This window comes from Mytilus californianus, unplaced genomic scaffold (assembly GCF_021869535.1).
Source record: "Mytilus californianus isolate M0D057914Y unplaced genomic scaffold, xbMytCali1.0.p SCAF_11, whole genome shotgun sequence".
NCBI lineage: Eukaryota > Metazoa > Mollusca > Bivalvia > Mytilida > Mytilidae > Mytilus > Mytilus californianus.
The window spans coordinates 43,145,014-43,170,337 of NW_026262593.1; the positions used below are offsets into that span (position 1 = coordinate 43,145,014).

Consider the following 25,324-nt stretch of genomic DNA (forward strand, 5'->3'; position numbering starts at 1 on the left):
ATATTTGATGCGTTTCCCTCAGTTTTAGTTTGTAACCCGGATTTGTTTTTATCTCTATCGATTTATGAGTTTCGAACAGCGGTATACTACTGTTGCCTTTATCTATACTGGTATTTAGAGAAATGATATATTGAAAAATGAATTACTTTGTGTTTACTAAGAAATAGGAAAAGTAATAATGTGTGTAAGTATAAAGAAAGAGAAATATTATGTGCAGACAAAGTAATATTACCTACCCCTTGCAAGTAAATTTATTATAAGTTTACCACCACTCTCCTAGGCTCTTGAAATTTGTTTCTAAAATATTTAATAAATGCAATTTTCCCTTTAGCATTCTTTTCTTCAAGAAATGACCTGTACCCCTTGCTTATGGTTTACAGTTACAGATTTTACCATCTGGTTATTGAACTAATTTTTAACACAAATTTAAGAAAAACTTTCCATATTTTTATGCCCCCTCCATAGGCATTAAGTGTTACTGTTGACCGCCCTCCATCCGTCTTTCCGTCTGTCCCTCCGTCCCATTTTCGTTTCCACACTCTAACTTAAGTTTTTCAACTTTTATGAAACTCATACACAATGCTAAGAAGTGAGTAATTTACCGTTCTAGAGTTATGCCCCTTTTTAACATGGAAAATTGCAAATTTTTCAGTTTCCGCACTATAACTTAAGTTTGTCTCATCCAAATTTTATGAAACTCATTTTAATGCTAAGAACCACAACACGCAGACAGAGTGCAAATTTGGGCAGTAAATTAACTTACAGTTCTAGAGTTATGCCCCTTTTTAACTTGAAAATTTGCAAAGCTTGCGCAGAGTGCAAATTTGGTCAGTAAATTCACTTACAGTTCTAGAGTTATGCCCCTTTTTAACTTGAAAAATTGTAAAGCTTGAGCTGGGGCATTCATGTTCTCAGACACACACATTTTTCCTTTATTTTGTGTTGTAAAGGGGGGATATTTTATTAAATACTTTATATGAATAGGGGAGGGGAATAGATACCACTGGTAAATTTATAAATCTTACTTTATATTCATTTTTTTTAATTAGAATCATTCTATTGTAATGTGATGACAATTGGTTAATCCATGAAAAATTCAATCCACTAGAAAACAAAGAAATCTGGTTTTGAATATTTTTTGTCCATTCCAATTTTAAACAAGGAAATCTGGTATCGTTACATGGAATAGTTTATTTGAAAGTCCATTTCATTTTCAAACATGGAAACCTGATATGGAATAGTTTATTTAAAAGTCTATTCCATTTTTAAACAGGGAAACCTGATATGGAATAGTTTATTTAAAAGTCAATTCCATTTTTAAACAGGGAAACCTGTTATGGAATAGTTCATTTGAAATTTTGTTTTTAAACAGGGAATATGGAATAACTCATTTAAAAGATCCTCCCATTTTTAAAGAGGTAAATGTAGTAAGGGATATGAAGACCATTCCATTTCTTAAAAGTTGAATAAGACTTTGTAAATCTGAATGATGTTAACAACAGAGTAGTCATGGTAGTTGTTTAAGATAACTGTATACATAACCAATTCATAAAGTGAAAGAACCAAAAGAGTTGTATTCACATACTGATTTACTATTCACTCTTGATAGTGTTAGTGAACAAATCTTGATAATAACTCTTGTGCTGAAAACTTTGTTTCAAAATCCAGAATTGTGTTTACTAGTGAATAATATTTGTAACTGTTAACTGATAAATCTGGCATTATCATCTATTAATATTAATAATACTTCAAGGAGTTTTGCCGTTTGTTATAATTGTATAATGATAAATTTAATGTATCACTGACAGAATAGAATATTGAAGTAGTGAATTTTTAGGAGTAAAATATATAATATGAAGATAAAAAGGCGACCTTGAAATCCTCAATGACACTGTCAAGTCTTTCGATATATAGCTCTGTTGTTTTTATTCTAAAGATTACAGAAGAAATGATTGCATTGACCTAATTAGAAAGAGAGTTTCTGTCTTCATCCCTGGTTTTATTACTTGTATAATGATTAGTTTGCTTTCTCGAGAGACTCAGGTTTTTCGGAATTGATGTCATGACAAAATAATTATACTTTCACAAAGAAACTTATTTTGTCATGCAATAGATGTTTCATTATAATACTATATTCAAATTGAAGAAATATTATGAAATAGTCTTTCCACTGAAAGAAATATTACAGTATATGTTTAACGGAATAAATAGTATAAAAATGTTTTAATTGGAAGAAATAATAAATATAGCATTGGTTCAAATAACAAAGTTCCAGCGGAACTTTTGTTAGAAAGAACAATTATACCTTGACGATTTCACCAGAGGTGTATCATATTTTATAAATGTCTTTTTAAGATTGTGTTTTAAATAGAGGGTGTTTTATTTTTCTATCAAAATATAATAGTTATTTAATGTCATACTTGATTTAAATAATTAGAAAAATATCCTTTTGATCCTCCTCGGTTGAAGAAAAAGATCATAGCCATACACATTAATATGCATATTTAGGACGAGAACATGTTAATATAAAATGAATATTAACCCTGCTTTGTACTAGACCGACATTCTGAGTCGGATGTTTAACGTGCTAGTTCGCAAAAGACATGTCACCTTACCCGGACTCATTATTGCGACTCCGAGCCGACCAGTTTTTGCTCTTACTCCTTAATGCCGCGTGTTTAGCAGAGAAGCAGCAAATACCAATTTTAAAGTCTTTGGTTTGACCCGGCCGAGGTTCGAACCCACGACCTCCCGCACTCGAGGCGAACACACTACCACGAGACCACTGTCAATGTATATTTGTTCTGCCTAACAGAAGTTCCACTGGAAACTTTGTTATAAACAATGTCATAATACCTGTTCCTGTTAGAACAAATATTCTATACCATTTATTCCGTTAGGAACATATACTGTAATATTTATTGTAGTGGAAATAATATTCCAGAATATTTTTTTCCATTTGGAACCAATATTATGAAGGAACTTCTATTTCGTGACACCACCAAGGTGTTAGGGTTCAAAAAGACAATTGCCAAAGTATTCTGTATGGATGAAGGTTCAACACTTAATTACATCATGTACATTTTTCTAATTCTGTTCTGTCAATTGTCGTTACAGGAAGTTACAGTAGACATTTTACCAAGGGATGATGGAAATACTTTCCATTTTGCTATTGATGGCCGTTCTTGGTCAGTTGTAAGGACACACTTCGATGATCTGCTTCAAAAGGTTGGTGAAAATTTCTTTGAATAAATGAGTTATGTCCCTTTGGACACATGTTTTCATTAACTGCATATATATTTAGCATGACTGTCAGAAGCTCATACTTATGATGTATATAAATATATGTTATAATATTGCCAATGAGACAACTATCCATTTAAGACCAAAGGACCTGTGATTGTATTTAAAGTATATTTTTTTCACTTAGTCAAAAGTGCCAGAGTGAGCTGTTGTTGTTACTATATATCCGCTATCCATCAATGAACCTGTTAAGGTCAAGTTACAGTCAATGGGCTATGTCACAGATTTTGGTAAAATTTGGCATACAACTTTGGCTGGTTGAACTATAACTGAAAATTAAAAAAAATTACATTTACCTCTTTTATCATCTGAAATATTACTGATTTAGAAAGCACATGGAATCAGTGAAAAAACTTAGAATCATTAAATCTCTAATTTCGAATACATAGATTTTTCTTGAATAACTATATGTTGTTGATTTTAGTGGTAGGTCAATGAACATTGGCATGCAGTTGTATTAGCATAGACACATCTCATTTCCATATAGATTATTTGGCCCCACCCCTCACTCATGGTCTATTGACCTTGAAACTTTTGCTTTGTTTACATGCTAATTAAAGTTTATGATTGGATCAGTTTAAGATGTATTAGCATTTGCAAGTCTCATTTTCATGGAGATTATATGGCCCTCCCCCTCATCAAGGTTCATTGACTTTGAAACTTTTACATTGTTTAGAAGTTAATGTTTATGTTTTGGTTTGTTTAAAGGGAATGACTTATGATAAGTCGATGGTAATTGGTATGCAGTTGTATTAGTTAATTTCAACATCTGCCTTATCAAAATAACAAAAAGGTTAGACATATCTCTGTGTTAACAGTTTATTATTTATGATTTCAAGTCAAATTCATTTCTGGAATATCAAGTCCTGTGTCTTATACACTTTGGTGTGTCACAGTGAAGTCTTAAATTGTACTTTCATAAATGTGTATCGGTTTTTCTTTTTCAATAGTTTTGTCTTTCAGGGAACAGTTATTGCTAATCGTGGTGTTTGTTTGTATTAATATTTAGATGATTGTTGATCAAGAAAGCTATTGCTAAATTTAAAAACATGCATATAATAATTGCAGTGTCATCTATGAGTCTTAGCTTTTAGTCTTTGTATTTCTATTGCAGTTATGTGTAATGGGAACAGTATTTGGTAGATTTTAGCATTTGTATTTATATTGCAGTTATGTGTAAGAGGAACAGTATTTGCTAGATTTTAGCATTTTTATTATATTGCAGTTATGTGTAAGAGGAACAGTATTTGCTAGATTTTTGCATTTGTATTTATATTGTAATAATGTGTAAGGGGAACAGTATTTGCTAGATTTTAGCATTTGTATTTCCATTGCAATCATGTGTAAGGGGAACAGTATTTGCTAGATTTTAGCATTTGTATTTACATTGCAGTTATGTGTAAGGGGAACAGTATTTGCTGGATTTTTTGCATTAATTTTGTATTTATATTGCAGTTATGTATAAGAGGAACAGTATTTGCTAGATTTTAGCATTTGTATTATATTGCAGTAATGTGTAAGGTGAACAGTATTAGCTAGATTTTTGCATTTGTATTTATATTGCAGTTATGTGTAAGAGGAACAGTATTTGCTAGATTTTAGCATTTTTATTATATTGCAGTTATGTGTAAGAGGAACAGTATTTGCTAGATTTTTGCATTTGTATTTATATTGTAATAATGTGTAAGGGGAACAGTATTTGCTAGATTTTTGCATTTGTATTTATATTGTAATAATGTGTAAGGGGGACAGTATTTGCTAGATTTTAGCATTTTTATTTACATTGCAGTTATGTGTAAGGGGAACAGTATTTGCTGGATTTTTTGCATTAATTTTGTATTTATATTGCAGTTATGTATAAGAGGAACAGTATTTGCTAGATTTTAGCATTTGTATTATATTGCAGTAATGTGTAAGGGGAACAGTATTTGCTAGATTTTAGCATTTGTATTTGTATTACATTTATGTGTAAGAGGAACAGTATTTGCTAAATTTTAGCATTTGTATTTTCATTGCAGTTATGTGTAAAGGGAACAGTATTTGCTAGATTGTAGCATTTGTATTTATATTGCAGTTATGTGTAAGAGAAACAGTATTTGCTAGATTGTAGCATTTGTATTCACATTGCAGTTATGTGAAAGGGGAACAGTATTTGCTAGATTTTAGCATTTGTATTTCCATTGCAGTAATGTGTAAGGGGAATAGTATTTACTAGATTGTAGCATTTGTATTTATGTTGTAGTTATGTTTAAGGGGAACAGTATTTCTATGATTTTAGTATTTATATTTATATTGCAGTTATGTGTAAGAGGCAGTATTAGCTAGAATTAAGCATTTGTATTTATATTGCAGTTATGTGTAAGGGGAACAGTATTTGCTGGATTTTTTGCATTAATTTTGTATTTATATTGCAGTTATGTATAAGAGGAACAGTATTTGCTAGATTTTAGCATTTGTATTATATTGCAGTTATGTGTAAGGGGAACAGTATTTGCTAGATTTTAGCATTTGTATTTATATTGTAGTTATGTTTAAGGGAAACAGTATTTCTTTGATTTTAGTATTTATATTTACATTGCAGTTATGTGTACGGGGAACAGTATTTGCTAGATTTTCTGCAGAACAAAAGGGACAATTAATAGAGACATTACAAGAATTAGGGTAAGATTTCCATTTATCAGTCGGTTTAGCTTTAAATTTTTTAGATATCACCTTGTTTTTATATAAGATCATCATGTGGAGCTACAGTTGATTCTTCTTTTTCACTGCGTTGTGGTCCTTGAAGGTAGAAATTTCAATGATTTGATAGTTTTTTTGTGTTTTTTTCTAAATGTGGTGTTACAATTATTGTTATGGTCTGATTCTTCTTTACGTAATTATGATTATAGCAACTTATTAGAGAGTAGTAGTTTACTTTGAAGTTTTGTTTAGGTCCAATTTTTTTTCACAAAGTTCGTTAACTTTATATAATAATGTATGCATGGAGTATAATTGACAACGGTGAGGTCAAACAGCATGATGAAAAAGGCTCCACAAGCTAAAAAGGTTGCCTTTTACTTTCCACTTAATTCAAATTTGTTATGATGGTTTTTTTCAGCCATTATTTCAAAATTCTTTGTTGGAAGTTAACCTAAACAACCCTATGAATGATGGGTCAGTATTTATTTTATTAAATTTGGGTGTTTAAGACTGAATTAGAATTTGCATCACTATTAATGTCTAAAATGTATTGCATTACTTCTTCACATATTTACCATTGATTGATTGTTGTTCAATTTACCTCCAGTGGCAAATATCAAGGAATGCTAAGATTACACATAAAAGTCCAAGAATATTAATGACAATTTTATTAGTAACTTAAATCACAAGGATGATTAAAATATTATTATGTTTTATTTTACCATACTGGTTTTAGACATCTCCCTGGAAGTCATGTATAGTTTTTAATGCAAGCATATTGGATTCCTTTTAAAAGATGGAGGAATGTTACATTTCACATGTTGACATATTATTTCAGTTATTTTGTTGGGATGTGTGGAGATGGAGCCAATGATTGTGGGGCCCTGAAGACAGCACATGCAGGGATATCTCTCTCTGAGGCAGAGGCATCAGTTGCCTCTCCATTTACCTCTAAAAAACCAAATATAGAATGTGTTCCTACGCTTATCAGGTATGTTAACATTATTTTAGTCTTACAATTATTTATCCACTATGATCTTTGATCAAATTGTTTTTTAATACATTGCAATGAAAATATAAATTTAATGAACATATAATATAAATTGTTTTTGAATTATGAATACTTTTGTAAGATAAATGTATATTATAAATATATACATGGAACGTTACATAGGGTATGGTAGTTGCACTTGTTGAGAATGATATGCATTTATTTATTATAAAATATGAATTAAGGTGGTACATAACACTACAGGGAGATAACTCTGTAAAAATCAGTTGAATGTTTTAATCACGTTCTAGTGTTAAGGAAATATTAAGCTTCTCAATGATCAGAACCAGTGTTTTCAAAGTGCTATATTTATCCAATGAAATTTTTTTCGATAAAGTGTGTGGTTCAAATTTTTAGAATTTTTATATTTTTGTCAAAGGGTCAAAGCAATATTTTGTCAAAATTTAATGAAAATTAAACGAGCAAAATTAATTTCAGTCAAGGTGTTTGGTACCACCTTAAAAGAGAGAAAGGGATATAACAATGATATAGCACCCTAACAATATGTTAAGTTTTGCATTTTATAAAATTTATTTAATTTTATGATGTATATAGGTTTAATAAATTTGATAGAATGAGTTACACTTTATATGAAATTGAATTAAATATTATGATTACGGAATTTTTTTTCGTAAAACAGTGATGTTTCCTACTTTCAATTTTTCCCCATTATCGGTTAATCAGCATGTCATTGTTTGCTCCTTCTTGCATGGGTTTGATCTAATTCTATCAGCAATTATGATAACTTGATACAGCATCTATTAAAACATGCTGTAAACTCTTCTGGTACAGACAAAACAGCCTAAGTTAACATACTGATTGAATGAAAATAAGTCTTTGGTAAATGGTTATATTGCTTTATAGCTAAGCATGTATTCTTAAGTTCTAAGATTGTTCTATTACAATCCTAGTTGCAAGATATATGATTGAAGATTGCTATCCTGCATGTTTAATAACTTAACACAAATGTCTTTCCTCTATAATACCCTTTAGTGAAAGGCAAAATAAGGAAATATAAAGATTTATCATTTCAGCCACCTCTGCCTTTTACATTATTCCTATAACTAGATTGGTAACAGATTAATTTGAAACTGGAATAAAAGAGACATGGTTTTAATGATTTAACTTCAATTATCATTTTGTTCAATTTTTTTCTCATGAAAAAAGCTAAAATTAATTTCCTTTAAACTCCTGATGCAAAAGATTTCTAAGTTTGAAAAAATGTGTTCTACTCAAAGTTGTATATATTTATGTATGTTGTGTATGTAAATCCTGCTTTGATAGCGTCTGTATAGAATAAAACATGAATTAAGGTGGTACATAACACTACAGGGAGATAACTCTGTAAAAATCAGTTGAATGCTTTTCTTCTTCCCTCTATAGAGAAGGTCGAGCAGCGTTAACAACATCATCTGGAATCTTTAAGTATATGGCTTTGTACAGTTTAATACAGTTTATGACAGTTTGTATTTTGTACTGGGTAAGTTGTTTTTATTTTTGTGTACCAAAGCTGTCTTCTTTTAATTTTACGTCAAGTTGTAAAAGAAGAAAAAGTTGGAAGCTACAAATTGAGGTATAATCTCGCTAGTAAACTTTAATCGAGAACCTTATTTTCAAAAAGTTTCGTTGAATGCTTGAAAATAATACACCTAAATTAACAGTTAACAGTTTAGTTTCGTCTAATGATTTTAAGAATGGTTGAGAAATTTGAAGAAATTTCAAATAGAAAGTAGATTTTTACTGAATTTAATAAATATTGTAAGAATTTCCTAGGATTAAAATACATACAATATTGTTTCTTCTCAAATACTAGATTTGAATAGAAAAATAATCCTCCATATTTGAACAAAAAATTAGCCAACAAGAGAGCTTCTAGATGGCAACTTGATGTGAAAATAAACCAAAACAGCCATGAGTAGGAAGTAATACCAATATTATACAGACCATAATTCATTTAAAATTTGGCATAGGGTGATTTTCAATAAATCAAAATTATGGTAAAAGAAAGATAGTTCCATAAACTTTTTTGTACAGTACAGGAATTTCTGAAATTAATGTCTGGTTAGGGAAAGCGAGAAGAAAAATATTTGTAACAATGTAAGGGAAGTGCAAAATGAACATCTATTGCAAATTATTTGACAAATATGCATTTAGTTGTAAAAATTTAGTTAGTTTTTTAAAGTATCCAGTTTCATGGGAGCTAGGGTCACAATGCACTACTCATTGCATCAGAAGTGCATTTAACCAAGAAAGGAATATTGTGGTCACACTTTTTTTTTAATCAATCAGCAGATATTATTTAGCATTTGTGATTATTGCTAATGATATTTGAACACTGATTTTATATTACTTACCATAATTGAGTAATCTGGGTTTTTTTTCACTAATTAATGCGTAGGGAAATGGTTGAGGATTTATAAAATCAGGGAAAGTTTTAAATGTCAGCTGAAATACCTTGTAGCAAATGCCTTTATTGATAATTCTCTAATATTTTGATTAATTAAGTGTGGTGTAATAATATTTGAACATTTTTTTTTAATTCGTACTGAATCATGATAGTTAAGGACAGCAGTGCTTCTGGTCAAGTAAAATCCATATGATCGCTTTGAGATTTTCAAAACTTTTATTTAAATATCCTAGTAATATTCACCAAGAAATTTTACATGTTCTGTTACATTTTCATCAATTTATACCTTTCTCCATTCTATATTTGCCTCTGATTAAAATGAACAGGTTCTTCAAAGTAAGTATAATATGTATTTGATAATGCTGACACTTGTGTTTTTCGCCTAAAATCCTGCAGTTGTAACTTTTACAACCCTTGGAATATACTGCTGCAACATGTTGTTATACTTGTCTGTGTCCTGGTGCAAGATACTGCATGGCATGATTCGTTACTTACAAAAGTACCAAACTGATTGAATCTCAGTAAATCTTTTAATGACAAAATTCACCTAGGTATAACCTTTTCTTGGAACTGATCAAATTAGTTAGATTGTTAAGTTTATCTTCTATTATGAAATGCTGTGAAGAAACATTTGGGTCACTGTGACCTAAATAACACGATTTTTGGTTTAATTTTTGCATTTAGGTCCTTTTCTCTGAAACCTATGCCAATCTATTATGCATATCAAATTCAGTGCTTTTGTATATGAAAGACAGGGTTCTGGACACTTTGATTTACTATGACCCAACATTTTATGCCTTTGTGATTGTGTAAAGGTTTTAGGGGGTAATTGTGTAAAAAAATATGATAAGAAACCAAGGATATTTCTTCATTTCAAACCTTTTATATAAAACGAAGCATTTTAGTAACATTTAAGGCACTGTGACAAGAAATTTACTAAACATCTGAATGGTTTTAAGTCACATGTCCAACAGTTGTCACAGCATATCAAATTGCTAAACGAAACAAACTGACAATATTTGATTTTTTGCAAAAAATAGGTATTTTCTCTTATAAATCTTATCATATTTTGTCATATGTATGTAGTTAAAAAAAAAACAAAGAAAAATAGGGAAAAAAAGACATCATAAATAGAATAAAATTTTAGTTTTTTATGAAGATTTAAATATTAATGTCTGCTGTGACACAGAGAGGGAAGAGCATGTTGGCAGATATGTATGGGATTATTTAAATGTGCAGCTTGTTTTAGTCTGACAGAATTAACATCTGTTTGTATTCTCAGATGGGTAAGTTTTCATATCAATTATTTTAAAGTTAAATTGAGAGGTTTTCTACAGAGAAATATGTACAGTAATGAGTTTAATTAATTGAAATGCTTCTGATTTTCAAAATTTTGACTTTTAGTTTTCCCTTGCCATTTCTAAATATAAATTTGTCCTTGTTCTAATTTTCATGGTTCACTTTTGTATCATGAATAGATGATCATTCCATTTACTGTAAACAAACACATTTTTCGCAAGTAAGTTATTATGCAAAGATGGCTAGAAAATACTAAGCAAAAAAAAAAAAGAATCTATGAAAATAATTTGATTTACAGTTCTATGAGTAATAGTTCTTAGAGAATCATAATTGTCTTGTTGACATGATGCACTCATAATGCCCTTAACCATATTGTCATGCTGTTATATTAAGCTCAAGTCTAGTGTTTCAGTCATAGGTTTTATTTAAAGATTTTAACAATCAAAAACTACATTTTGCCTCAATTTTGTTGCTTTTCTTATGACTGCTAGAAAGTGCAATGCATTTATTCAGTGCCCTTAATTCATTATCCAAGTCTTATATGGTCACAAAATATGAAAAAAAAAATCAAATTCAGTTAAAATTTTCTGGAATATACTGCATATATGTTTATTACCATATTTAGTCTTTAGATTCATTTTATGGGATGCAAATAAATCTAGCAGGATTAATTGTCCTTGACCTCATTTTCTTTGTTCATTGTTCCCAGTTGTTCTGAATCATTTAATAATAAATTGATCCTATGGCTAAAACATTGGACTTAGGCTACATGTGTTGTATTTATAATAATTTAGAAAATAAATTTCTTTTTGAACAATCTCCTTTAATTACCCGGTATACATATTTTCTTAGTTCAGTCATCCAGATTTGGTGACCAGGTGATATGTTTTATTTACTTGTGAGTTGTAAGTTACAAGAACTTTTACTTAAGATGTTTTTTCCAAGTCTTCCAGAGAGTCGTCATTTGGCCATGGTGACCCCAAAGTCATAAAGTTTAATATCCACAGTTTTAGGTCCCTTTGTTTTTATGCTCTCAAACATTTTATATTTTCGTCTTTCTATGGTTTTTTTTCATGGGTATACCTGATGACGGTTATTCCAAAAACATGTGTTGAACGTAAAGAAATAATATTATATCAATTGTTGTTTTTTCAGAGATGCTTGTGATTAATTTCATGAGCTATCTTGACTTGTCAGAATTTCTATGATAAGTTTCAATGCTGTCAATCATATATGAGTAAACAATTTAATCAAGCTTTTGTATTACAGATCTCTAACAACTTGACAGATTTTGAATTCCTATATATAGATCTGTTTATACTTACCACACTTAGTACATCATGTAAGTATATATATTGAAGATTGTTTTAAAAAAAAAATGTTTATTATGTAGATGTCTGTTATGAAAATATTGCATTGTATTTAAATTCGTAATGCCTCAGTATCACAAACGTTTTGACTAGCATGAAATGTATGCAATAGTGACTTCATGCTACTTTTTAGAAAGATAAATATGTTTATAAGTAGTGTGACATCATATTTTTCAATTTTGAATGTTGTTTTTTGTTTTGTTTTTTTTAGCTCACCTGGCCAAGTGAGCGTTTCTCATCACTTTGCGTCCGTCGTCCGTTAACTTTTAGAAAAATTTTCTCCTCTGAAACTACTAGGCCTAATTTAAACAAATCATCATTGGGGTATCTAGTTTAGAAAATGTGTCTTATGAAACCGCCTGCACACCAAAATGGCCGACATGGCTAAAAATAGAACATAGGGGTAAAATGCAAGTTTTGTCTATTATTTTGAAAACCGTTATAAATAGAGAAAATCTGACAGGGTCAAAAATGTTCAGAATGTTCAGCTCTACCAGTTGTCCAAGTACGTCAAAACTGGCAGACGACTTTTTATAGGAGTTATTGCCCTAAAATGACAAATATTACCATTTTTTCATTTTGCCTATTATCTTGAAACTATAATAGAGATAAACTTTAAAATGCAAAAAAAAATCAGCAAGACAAGTTCTACTAATAAGTCTCATGATTGAATTTGTCAGTTAGCTCCTCATAAGAGTTATTGCCTATTGATATCGATTTTTACCATTTTTTTTGCATTTTTGCCTTATTTCTTTAAGCAAAAATGATCAGCAAGACAAGATATACAATTATGACAAATGGCAGAAATCGTTTGACACTTCCTTATTGGAGTTATTGCCCTTTAATGACGATTTTTAACATTTGTTTTGCGTTTTGCCCTATATGATGAGGATTTTAATAGATAAATAGACACTTTAAATCACAAAAATGATCAGCAAGGCAAGATCTACAAGTCAAATTTTGCCGATATAGTAAGTAATCTGTCACTCTTCCTAGGAGTGATTCCCTTAAATAAGGATTTTGTCACCCTCTTTTGTGTTTTGAGCAAAAACTTAAGAAGATAGAGAGAAACTAAACAGACTAAATGATCAGCAATACAAGATCAACAAAACAGAGATTTTTGTCATGAATTCTGATCTCTTCTACAATGTTGGAGTGTCCTTTGTTGAATATGCACATAGACCAAGGTGAGCAAAACAGGCTCTTTATAGCCTCTACATTAAATTGATATAAAGAAAAAAAAACAGTGAAACACAGGCATTAGCAGATTTTGATTGAATGCAGTATTCTTAAGAATAAAAAGGCTCACAGAGTCAGTTTTCAAAGTGTACTCCACAGGTTTTCTGAATGTAATTGAGGTCATTACATTGCTGTATGTGATGTCCCAGACTTTGAAATATTGATATTGAAATTCTATTGGAAACATTGTTACTTCTGTATAAGCGTACTGGTTTTGATAAGTGTTTCATTTGTGTCGTGTTCGTACTAAAAAACATGATGTAATTATAAGATATTGGAAGTTTTGTCATTAAATTAAAAATTCATTAATAAAAATTATTTTGAATATACAGTTGGAGCCACTGGAGCCTATGGGAAATTACATCCAGAACCTCCACTGATAAACCTTTTTAGTATTGGACCAATCCTGACTCTTATTTTACAGACAGGGATACAGGCTGCAGCTCAGGTTTTTGTCTACCTCAATGTTCAGAAACAACCATGGTAAGTGAGATGGTGTTTGGAATTCTGCAGTGTACAGTAAAACATACATCAGTATTCCAAATGAAAAACCAGACAGTTTGGTTGGTAATGTGATACTTCTTTTAAAAGATAAAAAGATGATTTGATATTCCTGGAATTCCTCATATGAGGGAGATTTAATACAGATAAATGGGTGTCTTTAGCCTAATGGGCATGGAAATGGATTAAGACATATGTAATAGAATTGGGGGAAGGTCCCCTCCCCTTAAGGAGCTACTTAAATGGTTAATGTATAGACTTTTTACAAGTCCCACTCCTAAAGTTGCCTTGCCGTTGGGCCCACTTTTTCTAAATCCTGGATCCGTACCTGTGTTATAAATGATTTATTATTATTTAAAATTCGTCCTCATCTTTAACATGAATATTATATTTCCTGTGTACATTAAGCAACCAAAAAGCAACAATTTTTTATTAACTTTCAGGTTTAAACCATTTGTTGACAATGAAGACGATGCCTATGAAAGTTACGAGAATGCTTCTGTATTTCTGATATCATCATACCAATACATTATACTAGCTATTGTCTTTTCAAAGGGAAGGCCATACAGAAAGACTATTTTCTCCAATTGTAAGTAATTTATTATTAGGATCATAGGTGTTTTGGACGCATATGGGCTAGTTAGCTATTTAAGGGAATAATTGTTTGCCATTATAGTGAATGTAAACTTAAAATGAAAAATTGAGAAAAAAAAGTCATTTTCTTTTTATGAAACATTGTGAATAACAGAATCTATGTTAAGGAATTGTAGAACATTATTCATTGCAAATATTTACTTACACAACAACCATTAATCCCCTATGGTATTGGTCCAAGACCCTTGCAGAAGCGATTTGAGTAAACTCTATTTGAAAATTTGGAATCATGAAGTTTATTGGTGTTTGAATTTTTATTCTAAATAGGGTTTAATTGATCAATAAAAATTATTGACAATAAAAAAAAAAACTGATATAATTAAAAGTGCATAAAGTTAATAGAGCGCATGACCTTTATAAAATGTTTCTATTGTAGGTTTTTTCCTTGCCAATATCATGTTTTGTTTGGTCTGTATACTATATAGTTACACTTAAAACGGCTGGAATTCTTTATAGAACTTTTCTATTGTAGATTTTTTCCTTGTCAATATAGTGTTTTGTTTGGCCTGTACAGTATGGCTACACATAGAACCACTAGAAATGTTTAGAGAGTTTATGGAGGTAAGTGTGCATTTATTCATTATTTTCAATGCAAAGTCATTTTGCAGTATAAAGGTGCCTTTCCATCGATCTGGTTTCATAGGGTTCCAACCATTCCTTGAAAAGTGGAATTTAATTGTAGTTGTACCCAGCCTTGAAATGTCTTTTTGTGTCTTCTTGAAAAAAAGATGGATGAGCTGGATAAGTGTTTGGTTTTTTTTAGTTTTTTTTGGAGGTGGGAATTGCAAAAAGAATAGAATTCTATTGAAATACTTCATTGCTTCTGGTCTCATGTTTTGTTCCCAGCTTGAAAACACTTGTTACATTTTATTAAACAAGCAGCACATCTCTGAGAGGGAAAACTTTTATACTTGCAAAAATGCATGACTATGACTTCTAAAACATCATGCCTAAACGCCTATTCATGTATAAGACTCCATTTTCCTATACGAATAGTTTCCAGTGTTTAAGATACTGGCATTTTACAGGAACATGAAGTTCTTGTAGAGTTCCATGCTTTTTCTCTTGGTTCTTTTCTCACATTTCAACTGCTTAGTACAAAAAAAACAGCTTAACACCTGCATGTAAAAAATACTTTGGGACAAATATATTTGCCGTTGTAAGTTACATAATTGTGTTAAAGACAAGCATGTTGCATTCAGAATCATATGTTTGAATGGACTAAGATATCCTCTTTTATTCAGTTACACCAGTTAAGCCGTTATAATATCCAGTTCAGAATATGATCTCATATAAAGCTTACTTCATTTAGGTTAAAATGTTTCGAGTCTAAGATGCTTCAAATAGAAGTTTTTCTAAAATAAATCAGCATCTCCTAGCTATTGATATTTGTACTCTGAAATATGATAGCATGACGATCCTAGTAATAAATACTATTTTTGTTTTGCCCTTATATATTATTTGCATATTTATATTTCAGTTGGCAGATATACCTTCTATGGAGTATAAACTAATTTATCTGGGAATTGTTGCAATCAACTTTATTCTTTCGTTTTTAGTTGAAGTAAGTATAAGGTTTCAGACCACCAATTCATTCACTCCAATTTAGAACATATGTAAAAGTAGCCCTTCCCTGATAAAAAATAATGCTCTTGGTGTCATTGTTTACTTAAACTAACCAACAAATTTGCAGAAATGAAACTTTTAATGAAAAAGAAATATATTTTGGCCATTTTGAGCCAACATTTACTTGTCCATGTGTTTACATTTAAAATTTATGATTAATGTGCTCCATAGTATACTTATTTAAGATTTCCAGAAGACCAGAGGTTATTTTTAGTAGTAGTTGCCTTCTGAAAGGTTGTGTTGGTTGAAAATTGTCATGTAGAAAGGCAATACATGTACAATTCAGGATATACCTGATTTCTATGAAGTTAAACTTAAGGTAAAATATTAAGAAAGCTGTGTAAATTGAAAAACATGGCTGAATAGATTTTTAATTGGTGATCTGAATATTTAAGTAAATTTTGACACTAAAGGGCCACAACTGCGACAAACAATGATTCAGAAATAATTGTTGCCTTTTTTCTACAGAAAATTACTTTTGGCTGTAGAAATCATTGGCTTTTGTGCACAGTTTCCTACCATTATACTGATAAAAAAAACCCATGTATTTTATCAAATATACAATGAACATACATTAATGTATTATTTTTTGAAGGTACCCAGCCTCCTGACCAACGTCTTGAACATCAACAACTGTTTTCCCCTTGAAATTTGTCAGCCATTGAAAGGATTAAAAAAAACTAGGTTCAATGTACCAAGCACAATTGAAGAATATTTGTTTTGATGATAAAAATTTGTAATTTTTTTGTCTTTACATCAAATTTGTAGCACAAATCAAATCAAGTTAATTTATTCTTTGGAGATGGGATATGCTTGTTTTCACAGAAGATTGTTTTGAAGTAAATGTATTTATAGAATATTATTTATGCAAACTTCATTTGGATACATCTTTGACTTTTTTCAGATTGAGTACTGTGTATTTATTATTATTTGTGGGATATTCATTGATTTCGTTTGAATAGATGAAGCATGAATTTTTAATGTTCATTGAAGTAGAAATTTTCTATAGGCCTGTTTGCAGACTTTTGCAAAGCCACAAAATTAAAATATCCCCCAAAAATTCGATTTTTTTCTTAATTCACAAAAATTGTACCCAAGAAAATAAGTGAATCCACAACGATCAAGTATTTGTTTGTTGATTTCATGAGTACCTGTATACTAGTTCTTACTTTTGTTTAAATTGACAACCATAGATAGAGAATATCATATGGCTTTTTCAAAATCACATCCGTATCAACCCGTGACACCAATATAATTCCAAGAGCTCTGCTCGAGGGATTATATTGGTTGAGGGTTGATACGGTGTGTGATATTGAAACAGCCATATCATATACACTTTATTGTATATACCTCAAGTAGATGTTTTTATGTGACATGACGTTATACAGATTAGGGGTTTGGTAAAGCCTTTGAAACAGTGACTGATATCGATGACGTGACATCATACAGATTAAAGGTGTGATAAAGCCTTTGCAACCGTGACTGATATCGATATCATCATGGATGGCTGATACAGCACGATTGCCGTTGACCATATTACACATACAATTTATCTCTATTTACTACTAAGTATATAATAAAACTAATTATATGCTAGTTTGACCATGATTGTATAGTTAAAGATATAATGATAAACAAAGAATTTATTTATCAATTCTTGATAAAGAAATATGTGTACATGAAGAAAATTAAAGTTGTTCTTCATCTCAAAGTGACAACAAGGCCTTAAACATGGAGCAAACACCCTCATCTGATAGCTCTAGATAGCCCCTAGCACTAGTTGAGCAAAAATCTTGGCTCAAGTGGATGGTCCTTATCTGTGCATTGAAGAACATAGCTGTTTGGTAATATAAAAAAAATATGTAATGTAAAAGAATCATAGTACCAAAATGTTATTATAAAATAATTCTTGCCTTAGATTATTTATAGCATTTCTGTGTCCCATTTATAAAGTATTTTTTAAATTTTCAGTCATATTTCTGTGACAGCTACTTAATCAGCAGAAAATTACAAGAAAAAATCAAAGAGAATTTCTTCAATAGCCAATTTAAATACAAGGCATTGGAAGAGGAGATTTGTCAGTCGCCTCACTGGCCACCTGTTTCTTCCACAACGGATCTTGTTGAAGTTTTCCAACGTATGGACAGTGCAACATCGGTAGACATTGATCGTACTAGTTTAATGAGCAGTCTGGCAGACTCTGCAAGTGAGACTGGGTCACTCAGAATCAAAAATATGGAAATCACAGCAACACTTGACACCCAGGCAAGCATGGCCACACTCGACACACAAACATCTACTGTGGATGACGAAGCACAGCTCGTTGAGGATGGGGTAGATAATCCTGGATTTGAGGAAGATCAGCCTGATATTGGCTTACATTCTACAACTACCACAATTGTATAATGAATCCTTAGGAATTTCATTTTTTGTGTGTAATTATACATTATTTGAATGGTTAATTCCTGGTATCCTTTTTATATATTATTTAAAGTTTTTATAGAAACAATTATATTGTAATAAAATGCTTTTAGGCATATCTAGAGGAAAAATCAAGAATGTCATCAAGCTTGAATAAGTGAAAATAATACAAAATATATACTGTTCTTTTTTTTTTAAATTTCATATTAATTTACAAGATATTAAAGTATAAAGTTCGCTTGGTGTGTAATGCTGTATATGTAGGTGCATTAAGCATTTCACTATATGCAATTTAATCGTGAAATACAGTATCCTTGGTGCATTAAGATATGTATTATGTCTCCTAGATGTTTTTTTAGGTTAAAATTGGTGCAGGCTGGCTTTTTATTAATTAAATTTGCTAGTTCCCAAAATAATATATGACAAACTTCATATTATATAACTATGTATGTATTATTCACTATTGCATAAATAATTACCATGAAATTAATAAACTTGAGTTTTGTCTAAATTTAAGTTTCTGTGGAGAGGTGTGTACAGGCTATGCATTAGAAACTGTTTAACACCATTTGATGCTTATTATCTAGAAGAGAAAAAGTACATGACATTCAGTAGAAACAATGTCAATTTCTGCATGCATCATAATTTTTTTTTCTAAACACTGATTTTTTTTATTTCTCTAAACATCATCAGTATTATTGTGCACTGTATTTTGATATTAATAGAAATGTGAGTTTTTTTGTCAATGAAAAAGCAACCAATAGACTTTTGACTGGCACAGGAATAGAAAGTTTAAGTTGTTTTATACGACCGAAAACATTTTATTGGGATCGTATAATGGTATGATGTCGTCGTCGTCTGCGTCGTCGTCCGAAGACACATTGGTTTCCGGAAATAACTTTAGTTTAAGTGAATGGATCTCTATGAAATTTTGTAAGAAGGTTCAATACCACAAAAGGAAGGTTGGGATTGATTTTGGGATGATGGTCCCAACTGTTTGGGAATTAAGGGCACAAAAAGGGTCCAAAAAGAAGCATTTTTCTAGTTTCAGGATAATAACTTGTGTATAAGTATTTAGATTGCTCTGAAATTGTACCACAATGTTTAATACCACAAGTAAAAGATTGGGATTCATTTTAAGGGTTATGGGGCCAACAGTTTAGGAATTAAGGGCCAAAAAGGGGCCAAAAAGGGGCCAAAAACAAGCATTTTGCTAGTTTCCAGACAATAACTTGTGTGCAAGTGTATGGATCTCTCTGACATTGTAACATAAGGTTCCATACTACAAAGGAAAAGCTGGGATTGAGTTTTGGGGTTATTGCTCCAAGGGGGGTTTCAAAAATTTGGGGGGGGGGGATTTTTTTCCCAATTTTTTAAGGGATTCATATTTTATTTCAAAATTTTTAAAATTTGAATTTTTGAAAAGTTTCAAGAAAAAATCTTCAATTGCACAGTATTGTGCAATGAATTTATACGATCTTTGACCACATTTATTTTGTGTCAGAAACCTATATTATGTCAAAAATTCAGACAGTATCAAGCTTGAATAATGTGTCCAAATTTGCCCCAACTGTTCAGGGTTCGACCTCTGCGGTCGTATCAGGCTGCGCTCAGCGAAGCATTTTATTTTAGCATTTACAAAAGACTCATTAGTGAAGCTCGAATCTAAAATTCAAAAGTTAAAAGGCCAAATAAGGTACAAAGTTAAAGAGCATTCGGACTCAAAATTGTAAAAGGTTTTACCAAATACAGATAAGGTAACCTTTTCCTGGGGTAGAACACCCTTGCTATTTCGAACCTTTCAAGTTTTGTAAACAGTTGAGTTACTGAAACCTGCAATGATCTCAAAGCACTTAATCTAATGGTTTGAAAGGAAAGAGTTGAAATTATTTTCCAGTTCGATTCATTCTTGCGAAAATATGTCTATATAGAAATGCATGTCTTTTTCTAGTTTTTTTCCCAGATGTTGAATGGCAATTTTCATACATTTCACCTGTTCTTGTTCTTAGTAGACAGATTCTGTATATTTACTCAAGATTTTGATTGTACATGCAAAACATGAATATTGTTGGCACATTTTTATAGATATTAACCATTTAAATTCACTGATTTTAGTTATGAAAGTCTGTTTCATATCTGTTGTGATTATTTTATATGTTTATATATATGTACCGGTATAATATATTAAAATGTAGCTCCCAAAAATATATTCTTAGATTTCTTTGTAATTTTATATAAAGTTTTTGGTATATATTTTAATAAAATGTAAGATCTGACTTTATTTAGTTTTTGTCATATCAAGATTACAACAAGAACTCCATGCCCAGCTAGCACTATTTCATTTCAATGTTGAGTGAACCATGAGATCTAGGTTTAAACCCCAATTTGGCATATACATGTATATTAAATATTTCTTCATAATAAACATGTGGGCTAAGTTTCACATTGATGTGACCAGAAACTACCTCAAACTAAAACTTCAACTTACATTTCCATTTTCAGTGAACTGTGAAAGCTTGGAAATAAACCTTGTTTTGTAATAAATATTTAACATTTCAACTATAATGGGCATCTGTACTAATTTTCATGTTGATATGACCACAAGCAACTTATACCAAAACTAAAACATGATAATGGACCAACAGATGCTCAAACCAGAAAACATAATGGCCTTTCTATCTTAGGCAAGGCACTTATTAACAGATAGCCAGCCGACCGTGCAAGACCCTCGTGGGTAGTCAAGGTCGTTTAAAAAAAGCTTGTCATAATAAACAGATATATAGGGCCATTCACAATTCACAATAGCTCTCTGTTGCTCAAGTACTTGTTTAAAAATTGTGTAGCAAGGCATTTTTCATTTACTATTTTCTTTGATTGCTATATGGTGGTCTTAATCTATCATTGGTTATTTCTAAAATCTTTCACCTTTCACCTCGAGTCTAGGCTCCAAGATCACCAGAGGCTATTAGTAAGTGGTCCTCCACCACTCTTCAAATTTTTATCACTTCCTTTGTATTTCCATAACAATTTATGATTTTTTTTCAGCATTGATAATTATTTTTGAGATGTTATGAGATAATTTTGGAAAACATTTCTTAATAAGAATAATTTTCAATGGTTATAATAATTATTTTATATGCTCCTTGCACCTTTGAAAATTTTTCTGTGGTGATCCCTGAAGACAGTCAATCCTCTGTATAAGGATGACACATTTTTGTGTTTACCATGCATCTTTTAACTTATATGATTTAAATCAGAATCTACTTGAGAAATATTCAGACAACTTATTTTTGTCAAGGGAAATAACTCTAATCCGATGTTTTTCCAACATTTTCAAATGAAATAAAGTCACAAATTTCATTCTGAATTTTTTTTTAAAGATTCGCAAATATGGAATAATTTCAACAATAGTGAACAATAATTATTTTTAGCTCACCTGGTTTAAAAGATTCGTTGAAACTTCAAGGGAAGATGTTTCAAAATTTTATAGGATTGATGACTGTGAAATTCTTTAAACTATACTAATTTATTGTTGAATGGATGGCAACCATGAAGGGTTTGGTGGCACATAGTTCCCATTGTATATCTGTCACAACCTGAAACCAATAGATAGGCCAATGTGAAAACAACTTGGGAAGAATGATTTGTAGAAAGACCTCTACAAACTACCCTGATTTCAAATGATGAAAAACATTGCTACCAGAGGCTATTGGCCATTTTTTAAAAACACTACTTCTCTGATAATACAAGAAATGTTATGAACTTTACAGAATTGATGATTGAGAAAACCTCTACAAATAATTCTGTAATGTTGATTGGATGGCAAACATTGTGGCATTGGTGGCAATTAATAAAGTAGTTCCTTTTGAAACTCAATGGAACATCCCATTTTTTACCTCTTTTTCTGAATCTTCTAGACAAAATTCTACTAAATCAATCAGGAATATGATGAGAGATTTTTACAAAACTCTCGTGTAGTATTGAATAAATGAGGCTGCCAAAGGCCAAAGGCATTCTTAGATTCTGAACAATTTAACATCTGAAAGAAACAAAATTCAAAACTTTGTATCGAGTTTGATATATCAGGTGAGTAATACAGGCTCCCTGCAGGGGCTCTAGTTTGTCAACCTTGATAGAAAGTATTTAATAAAAAATAGTACAGGAAAATTACCTGTACTGATAGTACATAAAAAGCTGGAACAACCCAATGGATGTATAATAGTATGATAATGATTTAGACATGCAATGTACATGTTTGTAAAATTACCTTCATGAATAAGGTAAGCTCGATGCCAACAGTTGTGAAAAATCAAATAGAGGCGTTATTGAGCATGAAGCACTCGTCTGGTCAATCGGGAATCAAATTATTTGCAATATCGTTCAAGCCTCCATCAACGATACAAAACAATTCATATGGCTGGAACCGTAAATTGAACCCTTAAACGAATTATTGCTCATAACCTATGAATAGTACCCAATCTTCACTGATGATTTTTGACAGACTGACAGACATACGGTCACGAATACATAACCTTTGAACCATGACAATGAGGTCAAGACAGGCAAAACATACCAGCCAGACGGACATGTATACCTTACAACCGTTCTAAACATTACATAAAGCTGGCCTATTCCTTATAGTATATGTTATAGTATATGAGAAACAGACTGAAACACAAAAAATAATAACATTGACATGAACCATGAAAATAAGGTCAAGGTCATATAAAACCTGGCAGACTGACATGTACACCCTAAAATTATCCCAAACACCTAATAAAGTTGACCTATTCTCTATACCATGTGCAAAACAGACCAAACCACAAAAACCTGGGACTATTGTACTGTTAGTTTGATAGTCCGACCCAGCAAAAACGTAACACTGACCCATGAAACATGAAAATGAGTTCAAGGTCAGATGAAACCCGGCAGACAGACATGTACACCATACAATCATTCCATATATGGCCCAAATATGGTTGACCTTCTGCTTAAAGTATCTGAGATACGGACTTGATCACGAAAACGAAAACTTGATCACTGATCCATGAAATGAGGTCAGAGGTTGGGTAAACCCTCATTTTATCTTTTGGACATATAGACCTTACAAGGAAACCATACACCAAATACAGCTTTCCGATAACTCGTAATAGAGGTTTCCCGATTTGCTACCGTACAAACCGTAGTACGAACTGGGAGCCGTCATGGACCTTTTGAAGCTAATTAATATATACACTCATGATTTTAAACTAGCCCGTTTACAGTTCCTTGATCTTGATCAGAATTAAAATCTTGTACTAGTAAACATATGTAGTTTTTTTTTCTCAATTGAATTGTTTCATAGTTTTCATGTCTTGACCTTCTATAGCCGACTATACGGTAGTGGTTTTTCTCATTGTTGAAGGCCGAACGGTTGTCTATAATTGCTTACATCCACTACATTTGAACTTTGGTGGATAATTGTCTCATTGGCAATCATACCACATCTCCATATTTTTATATGTAATAATTTTGCTTTAAAATATTAATCTTACCTGAGACTATACGTTATAGTAGCCTCAGGTCTTACTAAAATGCTGAAAGACTTATACTTAAATTACTTAAATATTTTCCGTTTTCGTAATATGATGTATTTAACCAGGGACAGTCTATAGTATAGGCTGTCCCTGATTCAAAATATAAACTTAATCTTAGGTACTATTTCAACCATTAAAAAAGAGCGCTATAATCTATTTTTCATGTTAAAGATTCCCCGTAGATTACAGTATCTGGAGGTATACTGTAAAAATACGAAATTTAGAAAATCCGACCACGGGAACTTACGACGACAATCATGATTGTAAAATTATTAAACCATTATTATTATTGCAATTTTTAGAGATAGTCAATATTGATTTATTCATAAAAGACTAGACCTATTTGAATGGTTTTACACTAGTCCTTTTTGTGGCCCTTTATAGCTTGCTGTTCGGTGTGAGCCAAGGCTCCGTGTTGAAGGCCGTACTTTGACCTAATATATGGTTTACTTTTACAAATTGAGACTTGGATGGAGAGTTGTCTCATTGCCACTCATACCACATCTTCTAATATATATAGACACCGCTGCACTCTTTGATCTGCCCACTGCCTTCAAATATTTATTTTTTTATTTTTCGTCAAAGTGTAAGCTGCTGATGAAACATCTGTCATCTTTAATAATTGTGTATGATTGATGATACAAAGATTGCATAAAACTATAAAATGAAAATTGATTTACTTATATTATAATTTATCCAAATGAAAGGAAATTTAACAAAATGCTTCGCTGAGTGCAGCTGGATACGACCGCAGCGGTCCAACCCTGAACAGTTGGGGCGAAAATGGACACAATATTCGCGCTTGATACAGGTCTGAATTTGGATTGTAATTAAATATTTGACACATAATAGGTTTCTGACACCGAATAACTGTAGTCAAAGAACTTAGAATTTGTTATATGATTTGAATTTATATTATTTTTTTTTGCTTTTGTGCAATACACTATGCTGTTGCGAATTGACCCCCCCCCCCCCCCCCACCCAACAAAAACAAAAAAAAATTATCCCCCCTTTTTTTTTGCTTTATTGAAATACACTATGCTGTTGCGTATTGACCCCCCCCCCCCCCCTTTTTTTGGCCAAAAAAAAATATTTGAAGAAATTTTCTTTTTAATTTCTGAAATCTGAAATGAAAAAAAAATTGCCCCCCGAAATTTCTTTTTTACCCACCTCCCCTCCCCCTTTTCCCAAAAAAAAT

The 25,324-nt window shown here is 31.3% G+C and overlaps 1 protein-coding gene across 7 annotated transcripts in view; it reads left to right on the forward strand.

Moving 5' to 3' along the window:
• Positions 1-20,826, forward strand: part of LOC127720128 (polyamine-transporting ATPase 13A3-like) — a 206,462-nt gene extending 185,636 nt beyond the window's left edge. For 6 of the 7 annotated variants that reach the window (XM_052226563.1, XM_052226564.1, XM_052226568.1 and 3 more), the window contains 10 exons: positions 3,118-3,228; positions 5,885-5,964; positions 6,821-6,973; positions 8,417-8,513; positions 12,009-12,081; positions 13,681-13,831; positions 14,293-14,438; positions 14,976-15,064; positions 15,984-16,067; positions 18,101-20,826. In XM_052226563.1, the coding sequence (XP_052082523.1) occupies positions 3,118-3,228; positions 5,885-5,964; positions 6,821-6,973; positions 8,417-8,513; positions 12,009-12,081; positions 13,681-13,831; positions 14,293-14,438; positions 14,976-15,064; positions 15,984-16,067; positions 18,101-18,535 (1,419 nt within the window). In that variant the 3' untranslated portion in view covers positions 18,536-20,826. The other variant, XM_052226569.1, reaches the window with a different exon arrangement.
• Positions 20,827-25,324: the final 4,498 nt, after the last annotated feature.